Here is a 23034-nt window from a genome sequence, read left to right as displayed (position 1 = left end):
GAGGGAGACAAACCATAACAGACTCTTAATCTCATAAAACAAACTAAGGGTTGCTGGGAGGAGGGGGGTTATGGAGAGGGTGGCTGGGTTATGGACATTAGGAAGGGTATGGGATATGGTGAGTGCTGTGAAATGTGTAAACCGGACAATTCACATACCTGTACCCCTGGGGCAAATAATACACATTATAGGTCAATAAAAATAATTAGTAAAAAGATAAAAAAATAAAGAAAATAAAACCTGTGTTAAAAAAAAAAGTTCTGAGAGGAAGTATATAGTGAAAAATGCATATATAAAGAACACAGATCTCTAATAACCTTAACTATATACCTCAAGGACTAGAAAAAGCGAGGCCAAAGTTAGCAGAAGCAGGGAAATAACAAAGATCAGAGTGGAAATAAACGTGATACAGAACAGAAAAAAAAATAAAAAAGATCAATGAAACCAGAGCTGGTATTTCAAAAAGATAAAAGTGACAAACCTTTAGCTAGACTAAGAAAAAGAGTACTCAAAATCAAAAACAGGAGACATTACAACCGATACTACGGAAATACATTCATAAGAAACTGCTTGAAGAATTTTATGTCAACAAATTGCATAACCAGAAGACATGGATAAACTCTTAAAAACATACAACCTATCAAGATTAAATCAAGAAAAAGAAAATCCATTAAAAGATGGGCAGAGGAACTCAGCTATTTTTCCAAAGACATACAAATGGCCAAAAGGTATTTAAAAAGGTGCTTAGTATCACTAATCATCTGGGAAATGTAAATCAAAGCCATTATGAAATATCATCTCACACTTGTTAAACTGAAATGGCTATCATTAAGAAGACAAGAAGTAACAAGTGTTGACAAGGATGTGGTGAAAAGGAAACCCTTGCGCACTGCTGGTAGGAATATAAACTAGGTCAGCCACGATGAAAAACAGTATAAAGTTTCCTCAAAAAAAATTAATATAAACTACCATATGATCTAGCAATTCCACTTCTAGTCACATATCCAAAGGAAGTACAAACAAGATACCAGAAAGATACCTGCTCTCCCATGTTTATGGCAGCATTATTCACAATAGGCAAGATATGAAAACAACCCAAGTGTCTGTCAATGAATAAAGAAAGAAACTGTGGTATAGACAGATACACAATGGAATGTTATACAGCCACAAAGAAGAAGCAAACCCTCCCATTTGCAAGGACATATATTAACTGTAGACATTGTGCTGAGATAAGCTGAAGAAAAACAAATACCACATGATATCACTCATAGGTGGAACCTAGAAAAGCCAAGCTTGTTCATTGAGAAAAGAATTCTCTATTGAGAATAGAATGGTTACCAGAGTATGGGGTATGTGGGGGGCGAAACTGGGACAGGTCATTAAGGGGAACAAACTTGCAATGAGTACATAAATGAGTACATAAATGGAGATCTAATGCACAGCATAGTGACTGTAAGCAGCAAAACTGTATTAGAGACCTCAAAGCTGCTAACTGTTCTTACCCCAAGAAATAAGTAATCACTAAGTGACATGACTGAGGTGTTAGCTAACCCTACAATGGTAATAACACTGCAATATACAAATCTATGAAATCAACATTTTGTAGGTGCTAAATCTACAATGTTATATGTTAATTATATCTCAATTAAAATGAAAACACATGTAAGGAAAATGGTTAAGTGTGCTACAAGCATGCTACTTTGAGTAGAGTGTTATCTCAGCGAATAGCTGTCATAGCCATTCTGTGATGCACGCTGAAAAGTGTTTAAAAACACATTTAATAATTAGAGTTGTAAAAGTGCAAATAAACAAATACCAGTGACTACAAGAACAAAATAAACAAAATAAATTCAACCTGGCACAATGTATTTTTCACTAACATTTGTATTTCTCACTTGCTCATTCTTCCTGTCTTAGTAATAAATAAGCAACAGCAAATATTCAAAAAAAAAATTTTTTTTAATTTATGGGAAGAAAAGAACAGATAAAATTCAAAACATTCAAATTAAGTACCAGACTGATGCTCTTCATTAAGGAAGATTAGTAAAAAGGACCCTAAAGTTTTTTTCTAGATTGTCTACTACAACCAACCATTTAGAAAATCACCCTGCTGAGGATTAAAATTTTTCATTTTGGTCGCACTGTAGTTCTAAGTAACCAAGTTCAGTTTCATGTAGTAGTAACACTGATCTACCAAGAACTACAAGGAAAAGGAAGAATGAATTCCCTGTTATTAGTAACAGATATGGCAGTTCCCTGCCACCTTTTAAAATTTATTTAGAGGGAAAGAATGCACAAGCAGGATGGACAGTGAGAGAGGGAGAATTGCCAGTAGACTCCACACTGAGTGTGGAGCCCGAGGCGGGCTAAATCTCATGACCCTCAGATCATGACCTGAGCCAAAACCCAGAGTCGGGTGCTCACTGACTGCCGCACCCAGGTGCCCCAGTAAATCCTCTTTTTATCATGAACTATAAAACATCATGCATCAGAGATTATACCAATAAATGACCCAAGGTTACTATTTAATATTTATATTTCTAAAATCTGATATTCTCAGTAAAGACAAAAAGATATTTTTACCTGGTCATTCATGAATAACAAATCTGAAAATTGCATAACTTATTTTATAGTTTCTTTAGACAAACTAAAATAACTGAGAAAACACTACCTAGACTTTTGTATTATTCAAAGACATACCCATTATGCACTGCAGCTCTTGGATCACTGCTACTCTTCACTTTGATCATTAGGAGAGAGAGGAGAAGATAGAACATAGCCAAGCCAAAGCACAAACGGTACACAGCTTTATAGCCAACCAAAATATTACAAGGAACAATGCCTTTTTCATTTTCACAAAATCCAGGAATCTAGAAAAAACAAAGAGTTTACGATGTCGAATTTTTTCAAATAAAGACAAGTTCTAGGTAATCAGATAGTTTTCAGGTTTAGAAAACAGAAATATGTTTTACAGTTTCTGCTGAATATGTAAGCAAGGTAAGTCTGGACATTTTCATCAGCTAGATAATTAACTTTCTTTTCACTTTTTTGAACCCATGATAAACTATAAACTGATCCAAAACTGGATGTTTATTTTGACTTGCAGACTTAGTCCAAATGTCCTAAAACTTGCATTCTCCCTTGCATTCTCCTGTGATATCTCAAATATCTGTATAAGAAAGAAATACAATCAAAAAAAGCTCAAGGAATTATAAAGTTAAGTCAGCTTCTAAATACCAAGGAAAACAACGATAGCTTCTTGAAGCCAATGTGACCTAAATACATTTTGAGTTTTGGTCTCTTATTCTACAAGTGTTATTTTTGATAATGAATTGATCTGGATTAAAAAATAGCTGCCACTGATTTATTTTAACTTAGAAATCTGAAAAAAACTGGATGGCCATTACTGAAAGTCACACTGGAATCTGAACACACACATACAAAAAACAAAACAAAAGGACCTTAAATGAAATAAATGGGAGCAATCCTCAGAACCACATACACTACTACTACATATGAGAACAAATTTCCTCTAGAAAATGTTAAAGCAAATGGATATGCCAAATATGACTGTTAATTTGTGCCTTTAAAACCAAGAACTTATAATTGTGTTTAAGCTAATGGACAGGCACTACTTCCTTTTGCTAGCTCCTGCACAGTCTATAAACCCTTTCCTGGTCTCACTTAAATCTCACCCTTCCAACCCAGTGTAAGCCCTAGGGCAGTATATACTTACCCATACTCACTTGCAACACGTCACAACTAGACATCCTTAATTATCCCACTCCCTTGTGTGGTAGCAGGACACTACCTGGCAAATTCCCATCACTAATTAGTCAGGTTAAGATTAGGTTAAGCTAGTTCAGTAACAATCCCCAAGTATCAGTGGCTTAAAACAGCAAATATATAGTTCTTGCTCTTGTGCATGTACGTAACTGGTTTTGATAATCACTTCAGGAGTCCAGGCTGTTGGAGAAGCCACCATTTCAAATGATGTACATGTTGTGACAAATTGAAAAAAGGAAATCTTCTATCAGTAAGTAGAAGCTGATATGTATTTCTTCAACTCACAACTCACTGATGAATAAGTATTAAAGACATGGCACTCTAGGAAATGCAAATCATTGATGACCTTCAGAAAGCAGAGAAGCAGAAACATTTGGTGATGAGAATTAACATCTACCATCTAAACTATTTAAAACCACAGTCAACTGGATCCATGACAAAACCGTATGTCTTTTGCTTATAGCCAAGGACTTGAGTAACATTAGCTGGTCATCCACATTTACTATGTACAATGCTAGTTCTTCTAAAATCGTAAAAATCTCATTTTCCAAACTTTCACCATCTTTCCTTACCCTAAAGCCAACATCAAGCAGATACTGTGCTTTAAAACGGAGGTCAACTGCCATACTATCCTTCTCAACCTCAAATTTTCTGTTATCATTCGTCTTGTCTTGGTGGAAAGCCAACTTCTGTAACTTCTCTTGATCACCTCCTCCCTCTCTCCCGCATACAGATTAAAGCTCATATCAAAATATAAATGATTAAATCTCATCCTTAACTCAGCTGCCCTCTGAGACCATCATCTTTGTTACAAAACTCCTCGAATCAGCAGTTTATAACTACTAGATACATTTCCTCACAGCTATTTGGGTCTCCTTCCACTTCTAATCCCAGCACTCTAAAGAAATCACTTTCTCAAAAAACTAATGATATACTGGCTGTCAAATACTTTCTTCCTAAGGTATGCACAACAGGGCATTCACTTGTTTCACCCCATTTCATTGTTCCTTCTAAAGCTCCCTTTTCTCTACCAACCCCTTTCAATAACAGCTTTTGTAAAAGTTACAGTCTGCTCACTTTGAATGGTCTTCTTCAGCATATGCTGCCATGGTTTCAACTTTCATTTCCATTCCCAAAACACCTCCAGCTAAGATTTCTTTTTTGTTACATACTGTGTTTTCTACTTCCTGTTAGATACACACACACACTTTCTTGAACACCTATGTGGTGCAATATTCCTAAGTCAACGTTTTATAAACTAAATGAGTATTTTCCTCATTTCCTTTTATAACCTGACTCCCTGAAAATAAATTTTTTTTTTTAAATAAAACACATCACCCCCATTCCCCACCATGGTTAACAGTAAGTTTCCTGCTAGTTGTCCAGAATCAGAATCTGGGTATTATGTATGCCTCTATCACTGCCAGTTTTCAAATCCAGATTCAGTTAATTCTACATTCAGAAAAGCTACTGCTGGCCCCCTATACAATTCTTGATTACACGACTAAAAGAGCTTCCACATTTAACTACCTGACTTCTAATTATTAGGCCAGTCTTCCTAAAGCATACATATTCTGCTCAACAAGCTCTTTATCCTCATTTTGCTTCCTATTTTCAATCTCTGCATATAAAAGTTCTCATTCTTAGAATGTTGCTTTTTCCATGAGACCCACTGAGTTCTGATATTTAACTGGTTAGAATTACTTATTTCTCCTTATTACCACAGCACATTTTCTGTACAACCATCACAGAAGTTAAGCTTATATTAGTCTTACATTGCCTTTCTTTCCTAAAAGACTATTAGGATTACTAAAACTGGAATTATAAGTTATCTTACTTTGTACATTACAATTTCCAAAACCCAACAACTGGTTTTAAGCATACTCATTACAGGTTCAGTTAATCAATTAAAACAAAAGAAAACAAAAACAAAACAAAAAACTAACCTTATTCAGTTGTTCTTCCATTCCTGGTATCAGCATTACACAAGCTACACACACTCCAACAAGAAGGAAAAGTGCATAGATCAATCTAGTTACAGTAGAGTTGTTTCCACTAGGACAGCATCGACACAGCAAACATGGGGCACTGCCACATAAACATGGTATCTAGGGAAAAGAGTATTAAAAATTAGTATGTTTTAAAATGATACACTGAGAATTTGTTTCACCTACTCAAAAAAAAAAAAAAAGTGATGTTAAAGTAATTACCAAGGAACAAAATGTATTCGGTTCACATGTAATTATCCACAAACTTTCTATGTACTTTCTGTGTAAAGATGGACCAAAGTTAAAAATAAAAGTGTTTGACCGCTAAATCAATTAAAATAAATCAAATCAGCTAAAACAATGGAAAAAAAAAAAAAACCAACAGCAGCAATTTCAGCAAAAACAAACAAAAAACCCTGGAATAATAACAAGCCCATCTCTGGCTCCTGTCCTCTAGCCCCCAGGTATCATACTGGTGAATTCACAAAATTCTGAGAATTCTCAAATACCCCAGAAGAGAAAAAAAAGGGAATTGGTATCCTTATCTTTTCCTCTTCTGAGATGGTAGTAGTGAAAACAGTGAAAACTGAGGCTAGCTTACTTTCTCCCCTGGAACTCCGCAGTAAACTACTAGAATATACCAGGGAAACCGGGTAATTCCCTCATCAGGAGAGATGAACACTGATTAGTGAATCTGCCAATATTTCAGAAAGGTTAAGCATTAAGTGTTCTCACAAGGACTCACCATAACCCTGGTTGAGCTCCCCATACTATCAGACTTCAGACAGTTGGACAGACTAGGATATTCCAAACTTAGAGCTGCAGCTCTGGGGGAAAAGTCTCAGAAACCAAGGGAAGGGAGTATGGCAGCAGTCCTACACACTACAGCAACCCATATAATGCAGAGACAAAGCTGTTTATAGCAAGCTTAAGAAAGAAAGAAATAAAAGTCATAGCAACTATGCACACATACTCTAGCAAAAGAAATAAATAAATAAGCACAACCCTCGGGGAAGTGGAAAAAAGGATGAGGGAGAGACATTCGAAGAATCCTGCCTGAAACAAAACAAAACTTAGTAAAAGGAAATTCTGTACAAGCGTTTTACCTAAACTACAGAAAAATAACAAAAAGCAAATGTAAGAGTTCAAAACTGGAATGGGAAAAGAGTAAAATAAGATAATGAAAAAAGAAAGTCTAACTTAAAGAATACTATCAAGGAACAAAACAGACACAGCTGAAAATAAAATTACAAACAGAAAAAAGGTTGAGATAATTACTATAAACTTAGGTCAAGATGGGAGTTAATAGTGACCAGACATACTCTACTGCCTTAATCAATGGAAAAAGTTAAACAAAAAAAATGGTTTTTCAGACAATTAATAATAGGCAATACACGACAGTAATTTCTGAGAAAGGAAACAATGTGAACTCCATGACTGAACTGATCCATCTTTCTGCTTGGGGAAAGCTTCCAGAACAGGGAGGAGAATCTAAGTAGGGGCCAGCAGTCCACCTGAATTAAGGAGACAACTAACTGGGAGCTGGAACAGAAGAGGTCACTGAGAAAAGTAAAGGCAGCTAGAGTTTACAGGGCACAATCCTGGAGAAAAGAAAGCTACAAAGTGAGCTCTGGAAATCTGCAGAGGCTTCAACTTAAATCTTCAGCAAAGCACTTATCACTGCAACCATCTGAATAAAATACCCAAGGAGGGGAAGAGATGGTATTCCCACCAGCCAGTGGAAAAACCTTGTAATCCAAGAGGCAATGAGTTATAGGCTATTACTCAGAATAAAAGTAAGGCATAAGATTAAAGGCTACTCCAGTCTCACTTAACAAAGCATAAAGGAAACATCAAAAACATCAAATTTTCTTTAAGTAACTCACCTATGCCCAAGAACAAAGCCTCCAATATTTTCTTTTTAAAATACAAGTACATCCAATATCCATGAAAATAAAATTTACAATACCTGACATCTAATAAAAATTTGACAGTTATGCAAGAAAATAGGAAAATACAACTTTTTTTTTAAAGGTTTTATTTATTTGACAGAGAGAGATCACAAGTAGGCAGAGAGGCAGGCAGGCAGACAGAGAAGGGGAAAGCAGGCTCCCTGCTGAGCAGAGAGCCTGATGTGGGGCCTGATCCCAGGACCCTGGGATCATGACCTGAGCCGAAGGCAGAGGCTTTAACCCCCTGAGCCACCCAGGCGCCCTAGGAAAACACAACTTTTAATAAGAATCAATCAGTCAAAATAAATCTGATTAAACACAGATGACTGAATTATAGACAATGGCATAACACTACTATTTTAACTGTACTTTATACTCTCAAGGAATATGAAGGAGATTTTAAAAACCCCATCAATATGTTAAGGAGAGCCATAGAAGATAATATAAAAGATCTACACAGAACCTGTAGAAATGAAAAATAAAATAAACCAAAAAATACTAACATACTGCAAAAAAAGATCAGTGAACCCCAAAACACAGCAAAACAAGTGAGACAAAAATGCTAGGATAAAAATGAAAAGAGCAACGTTGACAACTTCAAGCTGCCTAATATAAGTGAAACTGGAGTTCTCAAAACGGGAGATGACCAGAAGAGTGCTACTGAGGAAATAATTGTCAAAATATCCCCCAATTTAATCAAGATTATAAATTCCCAGATCCAAGCTCAATGAAATTCTAGAAAAATAAACATGAGGAAAACCATAACAACTTATACCACAAACAGCTTAAAAACAACCTTAAATAGAGATATATTTAAAAAGAAGGCAAAAAAATTAAGGCTTATTATATATATAAAAACAAAGGAATAAGTCAAATATAATTTAAAAATGGCTAACGCATTAAAAAAACCACAAACAGGGCGCCTGAGTGGCTCAGTGGGTTAAGCCTCTGCCTTCAGCTCAGGTCATGATCTCAAGGTCCTGGGATCGAGTCCCGCATCGGGCTCTCTGCTTGGCAGGGAGCCTTCCTCCTCCTCTCTCTCTCTCTGCCTGCCTCTCTGCCTACTTGTGATGTCTCTCTGTCAAAGAAATAAATAAAATCTTTTTAAAATAAATAAATAAATAAATAAATAAATAAATAAATAAAACCCCACAAACATTAAAATTTTAGGCTCAGGGAAAGTCTTTCAAAAATGAATGTAATATAAAACCACTTTCAGACAAAGGACAAAAGAATCCAAAACTAGCAGACCTGAACTACCAGAAATGTTGAAGGAAATCCTTCAAGCAGAAGAAAGATCAGACCAGACAGCAGATCTATATAAAAGGAATTAAGAACAATGCAAATGGCAAAATATAAGGAAATCCTTTAAAGGATAATTATCCTTTTATTATGTTCAGTTAGCCACTTACGTACCTATCCTTAGTTTCTGATGTAGTGTCCAATGATTCATTAGTTGTGTTTAAAACTATTAAAACGATTAAAACTAAAGCAAAAATACTGTGGGCAGTTATAACAAAGGTGGAAGAAAAATAATATGATGACTACAAACAGCATGCAAGAGGAGACATTCAAGACATTCAACTTTATACTACTGCACGATTATTAAACTGTAAGTGGCATGACTGAATGAATGAATGAAAACAGATTGTAGAAAGTTAAAAATGAATAATATACACCCTAGAGTGACTTCTGAGAAACTCAAGGCAAAGAAGTATACTAGTAAAGTTATGCAAATAAAACAATACTAAAAATGGCTAATTAACGTAAAGTAAGGCAAAAAACAAAACAAAACAAAAAACCCTACAGAAAACAAATACACAAACAGAAAATAAAAAATAGAAAAATGGTTGATTTAAGCCCAACCATAATCACACTAAATGTAAATGGCATAAAGACTCCCAACAAAAAGGCAGAGACTATGTTAGATAAAATCTTGAGATCCAATTCTCTCTTCTATAGGAATCTTACTTAAATATAAAAATGCATATAGGTTAAGAGTGAAAGAAAGAAAAAATAAATACCATGCTATAGTAGTACCAGACTAAATTGATTTCAGAGCAAAGAACCTACCAACGTTAAGGAGGGACACTTCATAATGAAAAGGAGACATACATGGGTATATTCATGGAGGAGACCACTAATCCTACATATTTCTACATTTAATAAGAGAACTTCAAAATACGCTAGGGAAAAACAATAAAACTGAAAAGAATAACAAATTCACATTTATACTCACTCATTAAGAAGCCAAACAAAAATCAGTAAGGATAAAGAAAATTTGTACATTATCAATTAATTGTGCCTGACATTTAGGGAATACTCAATACAACCAAAGTAGGGCACAAATTGTTTTCCAGAATGCACCAAAACAGACCACATTTTTGGCCATAAAACAAATCTCAAATTTCAATAAAGATGCAAAATGTCTCAAATCAAACCACCACCATGTATTCTTGACCAACAATAGAATTAAGTTAGAAATCAGTAAAAGAAAAAATATATGGAAACTAAGTAACACACTTCTATATAACCCACAGGGGGAAAAAAATACCTAAAAGAAGTTACAACAAATGAAAATAACACATTACATTTGTGAAACTTACAGTACTAAATAACTACATTAGACAAAATGAAGATTTCAATGGAACAATCTGCGCTTCTACCTTAAAAAAAAAAAATCAAACAGAGGAGGGAGCAAGATGGAGAAGTAAGAGACAGAAATATCATCAGGTCCAAGGAGTTCAGCTAGATAGTTATCAAACCATTCTGAACACCTACAAGCCCAACAGCTAGAGCTAGACGAGAATAGCAATTCTAGGAACAGAAAAAATCAACCACTTTCTGGAAGGTAGGACTTGGGGAGAAGTGAATCTGAAGCCATAGGAAGATATAACACAGCAGGAAGGGCCAGCTCCCTGCAAGCAGTGGAGCACCAGAGCAAAAATCAGAACTTTTAGAGGACTGCTCCACTGAGTGATGTTGTTCCACAGGCTACCTGGGGGGTGGGGTGGATGGAACCCTCATGGGGACAGTGTGGTCTCAGGAACCATGGGGTCACAGAAAGACCAGGGGTGCCTGAGTGTGGCAGAGCTCCCAGGTATTGAAGCAGGGAAGCTTGCTGCAGAGATGGAGCTAAGAAGGGGGTTCTCAACTCAGGGTTATTTTAAACTGTGATCTGAGGCACAGTCGGACCACTACTCTTTGAGCAGAGACCACACAAGAGGCGGATCTGGGGAGACTCTCTCCTTCCTCCTCTGGGAGAGGCAGTGCAGTAGCGCTGCAGGAATCTGCTGGGTTTGGAGACTCCAAATGGTGCTGTGCACCAGAGATAAAAATGCTCGGTCACAGGCCAGGAGTGCACAGAGCACAGCCGGAAACCAGGGAGATGGGAGTGATTGACTGTTTTTCACTGGAAGTGCACTGAGGAGTGGGGCCCCGAGCTCTTGCCTCCTCCAGGGCCACAGATTGGAGGTTGCCATTTTCATTCTCCTCCTCCAAAGCTGTACAGAAAGTGTTCAGGGAACAAAAGCTATCAAAAGCTCGCCTAAGCACATTACTTAGCTGGTCCCTGACAAGGGCGGTGCAATTTTGCCTCAGGCAAAGATATTTGAGAATCCCTGCAACAGGCCCATCCCCCAGAAGATCCCCCAAAACATCCAGCCAAAACCAAGTTCACTGATCTATGAGAACTGCAGAACTCCAGAGCTAGGAAAAGCAACAAATAAGAGTTCACAGCTTCTCTCCCATGATCCTTTCTTTAGTCTTTCAAAGTAAAATTTTTAAAATTCTTTTTCATATTCAATTTTTTAAAATTTTCCTCTTTACTTTTTTAAGGCTTTTTAACTATTTTATCTTACCAATATCTTTTTAAAAATCTTTTTTTACTTTTCTTTGTTATAATCATATTTTACCCCTTCATTGTATTTAACCTTATTTTTTGTTTACATATAGATTTTTCTTTAAAATTTTGGGATACAATTTCTTCTAATCAAAATATACCCTAAATCTGGTACATGGCTATGTTCTAATCTCCAGCCTGATCACATTTTTTCCCTTTTTTTTTTCCCCCAACCAACTTATCAATTCCTTGTTTAGAATCTTTTAAAAATTTCATCTTTACAGTCATTTTCATCCCTTCACATTGTTTACCCTTATTTTTGTATATATATGTTTTCTTTCTTTAAAATTTTGGGAGGTAGTCTCTTCTAACAGACCAAAATACACCCAAAATCAAGCGTGTGGCTCTGTTCTCTTCACCAATCTAATTAGTGTATGTATATGTATATGTACATGTATTTGTATATGTGTATATATATGTGTGTGCGTGTATGTATATCCCCCTCCTTTCCCCCCCCCCCCAATCTTCTCCCCCTGGTTTCAGGTCTCTTCTGATTCGTTAGTGTATATTTTTCTGAGGTTGTTGCTACTCTTTTGGTATTTTGTTCCTATTCATCTATTCTTATCTGATAAAATGACAAGGCAGAAAAACTCACCACAAAGAAAAGAACAAAAGGCACTACCAATGGCTAGGGACCTAATCAATACAAACATCTGTAATATGTCAGAACTAGAGTTCAGAATGACAATTATTAAGGAGCCAGCTGAGCTTGAAAATGCAAGCCACAAATACTGTATATAGTTAGGCTGTCATTGAAAATAGAAGGAGATAAAACGCTTCCAGGGCAAACAAAAATTAAGAGAATTTGCATATACCAAACCAGCCCTACAGGAAATACTGAAAGGAGTCTTCTAAGAGAGGACCTTAAAGAGATGAGAAAGGAACAGACACAATATACAGTAATAGTCACCTTACAAGCAAAAGAATGGCACTCGATTCAGATCTTCATTCTTTCATTTTTCATTCATCTCTTTCAATAGTTACCCTAAATGTGAATAGAATAAATGCCCCCAATCAAAAGACACAGGTTATAAGAATGGATAAAAAAACAAGACCCATCACTACGCTGTGTATAAGAAGCTCATTTTAGACCCAAAGACAGCTCCAGATTTAAAGTGAGGAGGTGGAAAACAATTTACCATGCTAATGGACATCAAAAGAAAGCTGGGGCGACAATCCTTTTAACATATAATTAGATTTTAAGCCGAAGGCTATTAGTAAGGGATGAGGAAGGACACTTTATCATACTTAAAGGGTCTATCCAACAAGAAGAAATAACAATTTTAAATATCTATGCCCCTAACATGGGAGCAGGCAACTACATAAGCCAATTAATAACAAAATCAAAGAAGCACATTGACAATAATACAGTAATAGTATGGAACTTTAACACCCCCCTTACTGAAATGGACAGAGCATCTAAAGCAAAAGATCAACAAGGAAATAAAGGTTTTAAATGACACACTGGACCAGATGGACCTCACAGATATATTTAGAACCTTTCATCCCAAAGCAACAGAATATGCATTCTTCTCTAGTGCACATGGAACATTCTCCAGAACAAATCACACCCTGGGTCACAAATCAGGTCTCAACCGGTACCAAAAGAGTGGGATCATCCCTGCATATTTTCAGACCACAATGCTCTGAAGCTAGAACTCAATCAAAAGAGAAAAGTTGGAAAGAACTCAAATACATGGAGGCTAAAGAGCATCCTACTAAAGAATGAATGGGTTAACCAGGAAATTAAAGAAAAATTTAAAAACTTCTGAGAAACAAATGAAAATGAAAACATAACAGTTTAGAATCTTTGGGAAACAGCAAAGGTGGTCTTAAGAGGAAAGTATATAGGGGAGCCTGGGTGGCTCAGTGGGTTAAGCCTCTGCCTTCGGCTCAGGTCATGATTCCAGGGTCTTGGGATAGAGCCCCGTATCAGGCTCTCTGCTCAGCGGGGAGCCTGCTTCTTCCCCTCTTTCTACCTGCATCTCTGCCTACTTGTGATCTCTGTCAAATAAATAAAATCTTAAAAAAAAAAAAAAGAGGAAAGTATATAGCAATACAAGCCTTTCTCAAGAAACAAGAACAGTCTCAAGTACACTATCTAACCCTATACCTAAAGGAGCTGAAAAGAACCCAGCAGAAGAGAAATATTAAGAGCAAAAATCAATGAACCAGAAACCAAAAGAACAGTAGAACAGTAGAACAAAACTCGGACCTGGCTCCTTGAAGAATTAGTAAGACTGATAAACTCTTTGCCAGATTTATCAAAAAAAAAAAAAGAGAAAGGATCCAAATTAATAAAATCATGAATGAGAGAGAAAAGATCACAACCAACACCAAAAAAAAAAAATACAAACAATTATAAGAACATATTATGAGCAAACTATACGCCAGCAAATTTGACAATCTGGAAGAAATGGTTCCATTCCTAGTGACATAAAAACTACTAAAACTGAACCAGGAAGAAACAGAAAACCTGAACAGACCCATAACCAGTGAGGAGACTGAAGGTGCCATAAAAAATCTCCCAACAAGAGCCCAGAGCCAGACGGCTTGCCAGGGGAATTCTACCAAACATTTAAAGAATTAATATGTATTCTCTTGAAACTGTTCCAAAAAACAGAAAAGGAAGGAAACTTCAAACTCATTTTGAGGCCAGCATTATCTTGGTCCCAAAACCAAAGACCCAATCAAAAGGGAGAATTACAGACCAATATCCTTGAATAACACGGATGTGAAAATTCTCACCAAAATACTAGCCAACAGGCTCCAACAGTACATTAAAAGAATTATTCACCACAACCAAGTGGGCTTTATTCCTGGGCTGCAAGTTTGGTTCAACATCCATACATCAATCAATGTGATACAATGTATTAATAAAAGAAAGAACAAGAACCATATGATACTCTCAATAGATGCTGAGAAAGTATGTGACAATACATAGCATCCTTTCTTGATCAAAACTTCACAATGTAAGCACAGACGGTACATACCTCAATATTATCAAAGCCATCTCTGAAAAACCCGCAGCAAATATCATTCACTATGGGGAAAAACAGCTCTTCCCTTAAGGTCAGGAACACATCAGGGATGTCCACTATCACCACTGCTATTCAACACAGTACTAGAAGTCCTAGCCTCAGCAATCAGACAACAGAAAGAAATTAAAGGCATCCAAATCGGCAAAAAAGGAGTCAAACGCTCACTCTTTGCAAATGATATACTTTATGTGGAAAACCCAAAAGAATCCACTCCAAAACTGCTAGAACTCATCCAAGAACTGAGTAATGTGTCAAGATATAAAATCAATGCACAGAAATCAGTTTTATTTCTATACCCCAACAGCAAGAACAGAAAAAAGAGAAATTAAGGAGTCACTCCCATTTACAACTGTACCCAAAACCTTAAGGTATCTAGGAATAAACTTACCAAAGAGGCAAAGAATCTGTACTAAGAAAACTATGAAGTACTCGTGAAATAAACTGAGGAAGACACAAAGAAATGGAAAAATGTTCCATGCTCATGGATTAGATGAACAAATATTGTGAAAATGTCTATGCTACCTAAAGCAATCTACACATTTAATGCAATCCCTATCAAAATACCAGCAACTTTTTTCAAAGACATGGAACAAATCAAATAATCCTAAAATATATATGGACCCTAAATAGCCAGAGGAATGTTGAAAAGGAAAGTCAAAGTTGGTGGCATCACAAGTCCAAACTTCAAGCTCTTTTACAAAGTTGCAATCATCAAGACAGTATAGTAGTGCACAAAAACAGACACATAGACCAACGGAACAGAATAGAGAGCCCAGAAATAGACCCTCAACTCAATGTTCAACTAATCTTCAACAAAGCAAGAAAGAATGTCCAATGGAAAAAAGACAGTCTCTTCAACAAATGGTGTTGGGAAAATTGGACAGCTACATGCAGAGGATTGAAACTAGACCATTTCCTTACACCACACACAAAAATAGACTCAAAATAGATGAAAGACCTCAATGTGAGACAGGAATCCATCAAAACCCTTGAGGAGAACACAGGCAGCTACCCCTTCAATCTCAGCCACACCAACTTCTTCCTAGAAACATCGCTAAAGGCAAGGGAAGCTAGGGCAAAAATGAACTACTGGGACTTCATCAAGATCAAAAGCTTTTCCACAGATACTTGCAAATGACTTACCAAATAAAGGGCTGGTTTTGGATACCCCCTATAAGAACTAATCAAACTCAATGCCCAAAGAACAAATAATCCAATTAAGAAATGGGCAAGAGACATGAATAGACATTTCTGCAAAGACATCCAAATGGCCATCAGACAGAGGAAAAACTGCTCAACATCACTTGGCACCAGGGAAATACAAATCGATACCACCTCACACCAGTCAGAATGGCTAAAATTAACCAGTCAGGAAACAACAGATGTTGGAGAGGATGCAGAGAAAGGAGAACCCTCCTACACTGTTGATGGGAATGCAAGCTGGGGCAGCCACTCTGGGAAACAGTATGGAGCTTCCTCAGAAAGTTGAAAACAGAAGTACCCTATGACCCAGCAATCACACTACTGAGTATTTATCCTAAAGATACAAACAAGGAGTATGTGCACCTGAATATTTATAGCAGCAATGTCCACAATAGCCAAACTATGGAAAGAACCTAGATGTCATCAACAGATGAATGGATGAAGAAAAAGTGGTGTGTGTGTGTGGGGGGGGGGGGGTATACAATGGAATATTATGCAGCTCATCAAAAAAACACAAAATCTTGCCATTTGCAATGATGTGGATGGAACTAGAGGATATTAGGCTAAGCGAAATAAGTCAATCAGAGAAAAAGAATTGTCATATGATCTCTCTGATGAGGAATTTTAGAGGCAGGGCAGGGGTTGCGGGGGAAAGGAGGGAAAAATGAAACAAGATGGAACTGGGGAGGGAGCTAAACCATAAAAGACTCTTAATCTCAGAAAACAAACTGAGGGCTGCTGGGGTTGGTGGGCGTGGGGGCGGGCAGATAGGTAGGCTGGGTTATGGACATTGGAGAGGATATGTGCTATGGTGAGTGCTATGAATGGTGTAAGACGTATGATTCACAGACCTGTACCCCTGAAACAAGTAATACATTATTACATGTTAATAAAAAAAAAAAGAAGAAAAGAAAAAGGGTCACTGGACACCTCACCAAATTATAGATGGCAAATAAGCATATAAAAGGACCTTCTACATATTTCATATGCATATGGGAAATGCATATTAAAACTCATGTACATACAAAAGCCTGTAAATGGATATTTATAGTAGCTTTATTCCTAAATGCCCAAACTTGGAAGCAATCAAAATGTCCTTTCGTAGGTGAATGAACTAATCAACTATGGTATCTCTAAAAAATTGTACATTATGCAGTGCTGAAAACAAAGGAGCTCTCAAGCCATGAAAAGACATGAAGAAACCTTAGATGGGTATTACTAACTAAAAGAAGGCAATGTGAAAAGACTACAACTTGTATGACTTCGACTGTATGAAATTCTGGAAAAGGCAAAACTGTGGAGACAGTAAGATCAGTGACTGGAGTAGGTACAGGAATGAATAGGCAAGGCATAGAGGATTTTAAGGGGAGTAAAAATATTCTGTATACTACTATAATGGTGGCTACATGTCATTATACATTTGCCCAAACTCCCAGAGTGTCCAACACCAAGAGGGAACCATACTGTAACTACAGACTTTGGGTGATTATGTGTCACTGTAGGTTCATAGGTTCATTAATTTTAATAAATGTATCACTCTGATGGGGGATGTAGGTTCAGGGGATATATGGGAAATCTTTGTTATCTTTCTCTCAATTATTCTATGAACCTAAGACTACTCTAAAGAACCCCCCACTTTTTTAAAGTAAGAAGGACAGCATGAGTGTAAAAGTGGGTGGGGGGAGGGACGGGGGAAAGGGCGAGAGAGAATCTTAAGCAGACTCCATGCTCACTGCAGAGACCAAAACAGGTTTCAATCTTACGACACTGAGATCATGACCTGAACAGAATTAAGAGTCAGACACAAAACTGAGCCACCCAGGTGCCCCTAGAGAAACCTTTAAAAATAAAGGCTGTATGGGATGCCTGGGTGACTCAGTTGGTTAAGCATCTGCTTCTGGCTCAGATCATTGTTCTAGGGTCCTGGGGATGGAGCCCCCCCACGGCGGGGATGGGGGAGGTGTCCCTGCTCAGCAGGGAGCCTGCTTCTCCCTCTGCCTGCAGCTCCCCCTGCTTGTATGCTTGCTCTCTCACTCTCTCTCTCCCTGCTAAATAAAATTCAATAAATAAATAAATAAATAAAATAATAAAGAAAGGATAATACATTGTAACCAGGTAGGGTTTAGTGAGAAAAATTAAGGCTGACTGAATTTCTGAAAATCAACCAATGCAATTCATCATATTCACATAATAAGGAAAAACCATTTATGGTCATCTCAACTGATGGAGGAAAATTACTTGACAAAATTCAATAGCCACACATGACAGATCGAACAAAACTTTCTGCAAAGAAAACACCATATCCTCAACTTGATAAAGTGTATTTACAAGAAATCTATAGCTGCCATCATGGTGAAAGTCTATTTCCCCTAAGGTCAAAACGAGGCAAGGGTATCTGCTCTCATCACAGATATTTAACTTCACACTAGAGGGTCAAGTCCATACAAGAAGACAATTAAAAAAAAAAAAAAGGAATATACAGGGACGCCTGGGTGGCTCAGTTGGTTAAGCAGCTGCCTTCGGCTCAGGTCATGATCCCAGCGTCCTGGGATGGAGTCCCACATCGGGCTCCTTGCTCGGCAGGGAGCCTGCTTCTCCCTCTGCCTCTGCCTGCCATTCTGTCTGCCTGTGCTCGCTCTCTCCCCCTCTCTCTCTCTGATAAATAAATAAAAATCTTAAAAAAAAAAAGCTTTAAAAAAAAAGGAATATACACAGGAAAGGGAAAACTAAAACTCTTCCATTCACAAATAACTGTTTACATGGAAATCCAAAAAAACTTAAAAATGCTACTAGAAGTACAAGGAAGTTTAACAAGGTCCCAAGATACAAGGTCATTATACACACATTAATCATAATCCAACATACCAACAGAAAACAACTGAAAACTGAAATTAAACAAAAATACTAAAGTATAAATCTAATGAAATATATACTAGATCCCAAATGATGAATATTAGAAAACAATGATGAAACAAAGACTTAAATAAACGGCAAGATACTCTGGGCTCATGAATTGAAAACTCAGTATTTTAAGATGTCAATTCTTTCCAAACTTGCCTATAGACAACCAAATTCCAATCACAATCCCAGCAGGAGGCTGGTAGAAATAAATCAGTTGCTTTAAAAATTTATGTGGAAAGTTAAGGGAACCACACAGCCCAAATTCAATTCCAGAAGAATTAGATTTAATGCTTTGTTTAAAAATACATGTTTAGCATGCCATGATCCATCTATGTACATATACACAGAGAGAAGGAATATTATTGGTAGTGGCATTTTTTGTGTGTGTGTGTGACACTTTAACTTTGTGTACTCTGCTATGCTTGACTATTCAGTGACTATGAATCATTTCTGCAAAAACAAGTCATCGTACTAAAAAATAAAAATCTAGCAAAAGCTGACACAAAATATGTAGGCAGTAATCACTAGCTCTTTCTTCTTAAGTAATACTAAGTATCTTGGACAAAAAAAATGAAGTCCAATCATTCAAAAAATCAATTCTAGTCCTTAGTATCATTGTTGATATTGGGGTGGAGAAAAGCACTTAAGTAGGCAAAAATTGCTGGTAATGTAGTTCCAGGATTAGGTGAAAGATCCAGATATTTAAGTGGTTAATGTAGTCACCGATCCAAAAGACAGCCACATGAACCAAGATTTATGATCAATCTAATTCTAGGACACTTACCAAAGAAGCTCAAAATAATAATTAAAGCTCCAATCAATACACAATAGTAGAACATGTATTTTTTCTTTTATGTGCTTTTTTTATAGCTCAGAAATTTTCTACAGCTGTCTTATAAATAAATCAGAAAAAAAAACATACAAAAAACAGATTAAGCCTCAAAAAATCTGAGTAAAAAGTAAGCCTTGTTTAGATACAGTTTAACTGTTCTAATTTAATGACTTGAGTACTTTTGAAAATTTGATTAAGTTTTGGATTTGTCAAAACCTTTAAGTAAATAAGCATATTGACTATTAAGACTGTTGAAAAATCGGACTTAATGCAAGACAAAATCCCCTCCAGTTGCTAACAAACTACACTAAAACTGAACAGTTCATGAACAGAGACAAAAGCACCAAGAATGAAAGGAGGTAGTATCATATACTACATAGAATTACATACTACAGAGTCAATTCCTAGGCTGGCCACCATAATCTAGCACATTTAAGATCAACCTTGGCCACCCAGCCTACCTGCCAGAGATAGTGACTTATTAACAGTGACTAAAATGCAGTGTCAATTTTATCAGTTTCCTAGTCAATAAAGGTGAAGAAATAGTTGTAAAAATTTTAATAGGAATATAATTTTCCATATTGTTCACTAAAGTGATTTTCTGATTTAAAACACATAAACATAAAAAATATATATTAAAAAATCCTTTACACCCCTCCCCCAACCATAATTGTTTTTTAAGGGAAAAAAAAGGTGTTCATCATGGTTCTGGAGAGGAGAACAAAACTGGAAACATGAATCCCTCCTTTTAAGTCTTTACTATACACAAAGAACATGCCTACTTGGTAAATGGCCAAAATCTGACTTTACAAATCACACATTCTTCCTACCCCCCAAAAATAAAAGTAATGTTTTAAAATTTATTATTCTGTAATACATTTATTACCCTATGCCTCTTTTGTATTAAACAGACTCAAGTAGATATTCCAGTTTATTACTGAGATTAAAAATACCTGTTTTCCATGCCCAACTACAAGAAATATAATCAAGAGAATGATCTCAGTTGAATTAACAACCTCCAGGTATTATTTTATTAAAATTTAACACAGTTCAAGCAATATCAGAACTTTATGAAAAAATAGTGATTTATGTAAAATTTATGTAAAATTCGGACTCGTGTATATAATGGGAATCATTTGGGAAATCCGACAAGCATTAGAAGTGGAATTTAGAAATCATGGATTAATGAAATATGATTTTAACGCAAATACCTCGCCCAAAATTAAAAATAACTTTAGTAACTCTAATGTTAATATGCAGTCCGGGGGAGGGGGTGGAATGATTATCTTAAACTGAAGTTTATTTGCACCACCTGAATAAAGAAACTGTACCACTATAATGAAAAATTGTATCACTCTAACGATGCTATCTAATTAAAATGCAACCTACACCGAATTAAACATGAAATTTCAGATTACAGAAGTATGCTTTACGTCAAGATACAAGATTTGTAACACCACTGAACTGACCAGCTTTTACAGATACATACATTTATTACTTGAGAAATACAGTAATTTCTTCCTAGCATGAAGGTCGAGGACCCAGCCACAGAGCTAAGACTAAACAGTATTAGTAAATATTACCACCAAGCTGTCCCAAATAGCGGGCGTTTAACTGCAGAGTCCGCCCGACAGAACAAAGAGGCCGACATGCCTCCAGGGATGACAGTGCTGCAGTCTGAGGTCGCTGGGAACAGGACGAGAAAAGACAGGGTACTCCACGGAATGGGCCTAAAACCTACGTACAGACGGCCTACGCAGACACAGGAAAAAGAGCAACAAAAAGGGACCTAGAAGAATGGGGAGTAGCTTTCATGAAAGCTACTCATGAAAGACGGTTAGGGGTGGGAAACTACAGCTGTCTTGTCTTTGCTTCTCCCATCGGGGTTTACCTTTCCATCTCACTGCTCCTCACGGCCACTGCTGACAGCTCTACCCAAGACTCAGGGCCCTAAAGCTGAACTGGCGTGACCACGGGATACAGGGAGAAAATGGGGACGGAAGGCACTCCCTGTTGGGTGGGGTACCACGTTACCTCTGCAACCCATCCAGCCCGGCTCGGGTTCCTGTCGCCTTCGCCTCTAACGCTTAGCACCATGAAGGTCACTAAAAACCTCCTTACCCAGCTCGCCATGGAGCACAGTCCCAAGACGTTCCCCATCTCCGCAACGTCGCAGGAGCACCGACAGGCAACAAGATGGAGACAGTACCTCTCCACCCTTTCGGGCCTTATTTACTATTTGCGAGCCACTTCCGGCGCATAGCTCACCCCGCCCCTCAGCTTTGCGTCACTTCCTTTGAGGCCTGACTTGGGTGGGGTGGAGGAGGGCGTCGTGATGAGATTGCGCGTGCGCATTCTTGGAGTTTGGGGCTGCTTTCGGAGCAGGATTCTTTTAACACCGCCGGCGGAAGTTTTTGGCCAATGCAGTGATCGTAGTTTGCTACATTAAGGAAACGATGTGAGAAAAACTCACCTTTGCTTAATGTTTGAGTTTGGGTTCAGTAGAGGCTGAGGTGGTGCTTGATGATTTTGTCCTCTAACCGCTTTTGAAGGATTGCCTTCTCGGTGCTCATACGTTCGTCCACTTATTTCTCGTTTTTACACTTTAGCGTCTTTTTGCCCCACTTACATTCTCAGATATTCCTGCAGGCCACTGCCTAGGACAAGTTCTACTGGGGTATTTCCATTCGTTTGGGTACTAACAGTTCTTTGTATCACTTTTTTGTTGTTGACACGCATTTTAATTTCTCGTCCAATTAAGATGTTACAGGAAGTTTGCCCGTTCAAAAATTATAATTAGGTGAAAAGACATACTGATTATAAAGACTTAAATATGACATTGACTTTATTGAACGTCATGAGCTGTTCAGGGGACATTTGGAATCCTTGCAAATTAAGTGGTAGTGATCATCTCTAGTGAGTACACAAAGTTCTAATTCTTTTTATAGTGATATAAAAAGATAATCTGGGAGAACAGTTTGGTGCACAGAAATAAAATAGAAATAGTCTTTGTCATTAATAATGACAGTTTTATAAAGATTACAAAAATTAGATGGGTGAAGGTGAAGTAACACCTAGGACTCTAGAACTGTGACCATTAAATAAGTAGTAAAAAGGAAGTAATGGAATTTGGTAAACGACAATGGGTTTAGTTTGGGCATGTTGAACTTGAAGTCTCAGAAATGGTACCCCTCAGCACGTGAAAATGCAAGCTTAAAAACCAAGAGTAATGAGATGCAAAATTTAAAGTAACTTAAATTGCCCTTAGAGTTGAAGATGTCAGCCTGAAAACAAGAAGCCAGATCGAGAAGCAGAGCATTTAATTGGAATCAAAGAATTGCAATTAAGGTACAAAGATTTATGTAGAATCCCAAATAGTGTCCAGATTTCAGGAGGTTGACAGGATTTTCATGAAGAAAAAAAGGAGGAA

General features: G+C 37.1%; 1 protein-coding gene across 1 annotated transcript in view; it reads right to left on the bottom strand.

Annotated features, from left to right (window-relative positions):
* The window catches only part of SERINC1 (serine incorporator 1), a 34888-nt gene extending 13011 nt beyond the window's left edge, over positions 1–21877 (bottom strand). The window contains exons 1-3 of the mRNA XM_032339666.1: positions 21726–21877; positions 5733–5894; positions 2701–2870 (exon numbers count right to left, since the gene is read on the bottom strand). Coding sequence (XP_032195557.1) covers positions 2701–2870; positions 5733–5894; positions 21726–21764 — 371 coding nt within the window. The 5' untranslated portion in view covers positions 21765–21877. The remainder of the gene's footprint in view (positions 1–2700; positions 2871–5732; positions 5895–21725) is intronic.
* Between the last annotated feature and the right edge of the window lie 1157 nt (positions 21878–23034).

The sequence above is a fragment of the Mustela erminea genome, chromosome 4 (genome assembly GCF_009829155.1).
Source record: "Mustela erminea isolate mMusErm1 chromosome 4, mMusErm1.Pri, whole genome shotgun sequence".
Classification (NCBI taxonomy): domain Eukaryota; kingdom Metazoa; phylum Chordata; class Mammalia; order Carnivora; family Mustelidae; genus Mustela; species Mustela erminea.
The sequence above is the reverse complement of the archived record's forward strand: the minus strand, read 5'-3'. Positions and strand labels throughout refer to the sequence as shown.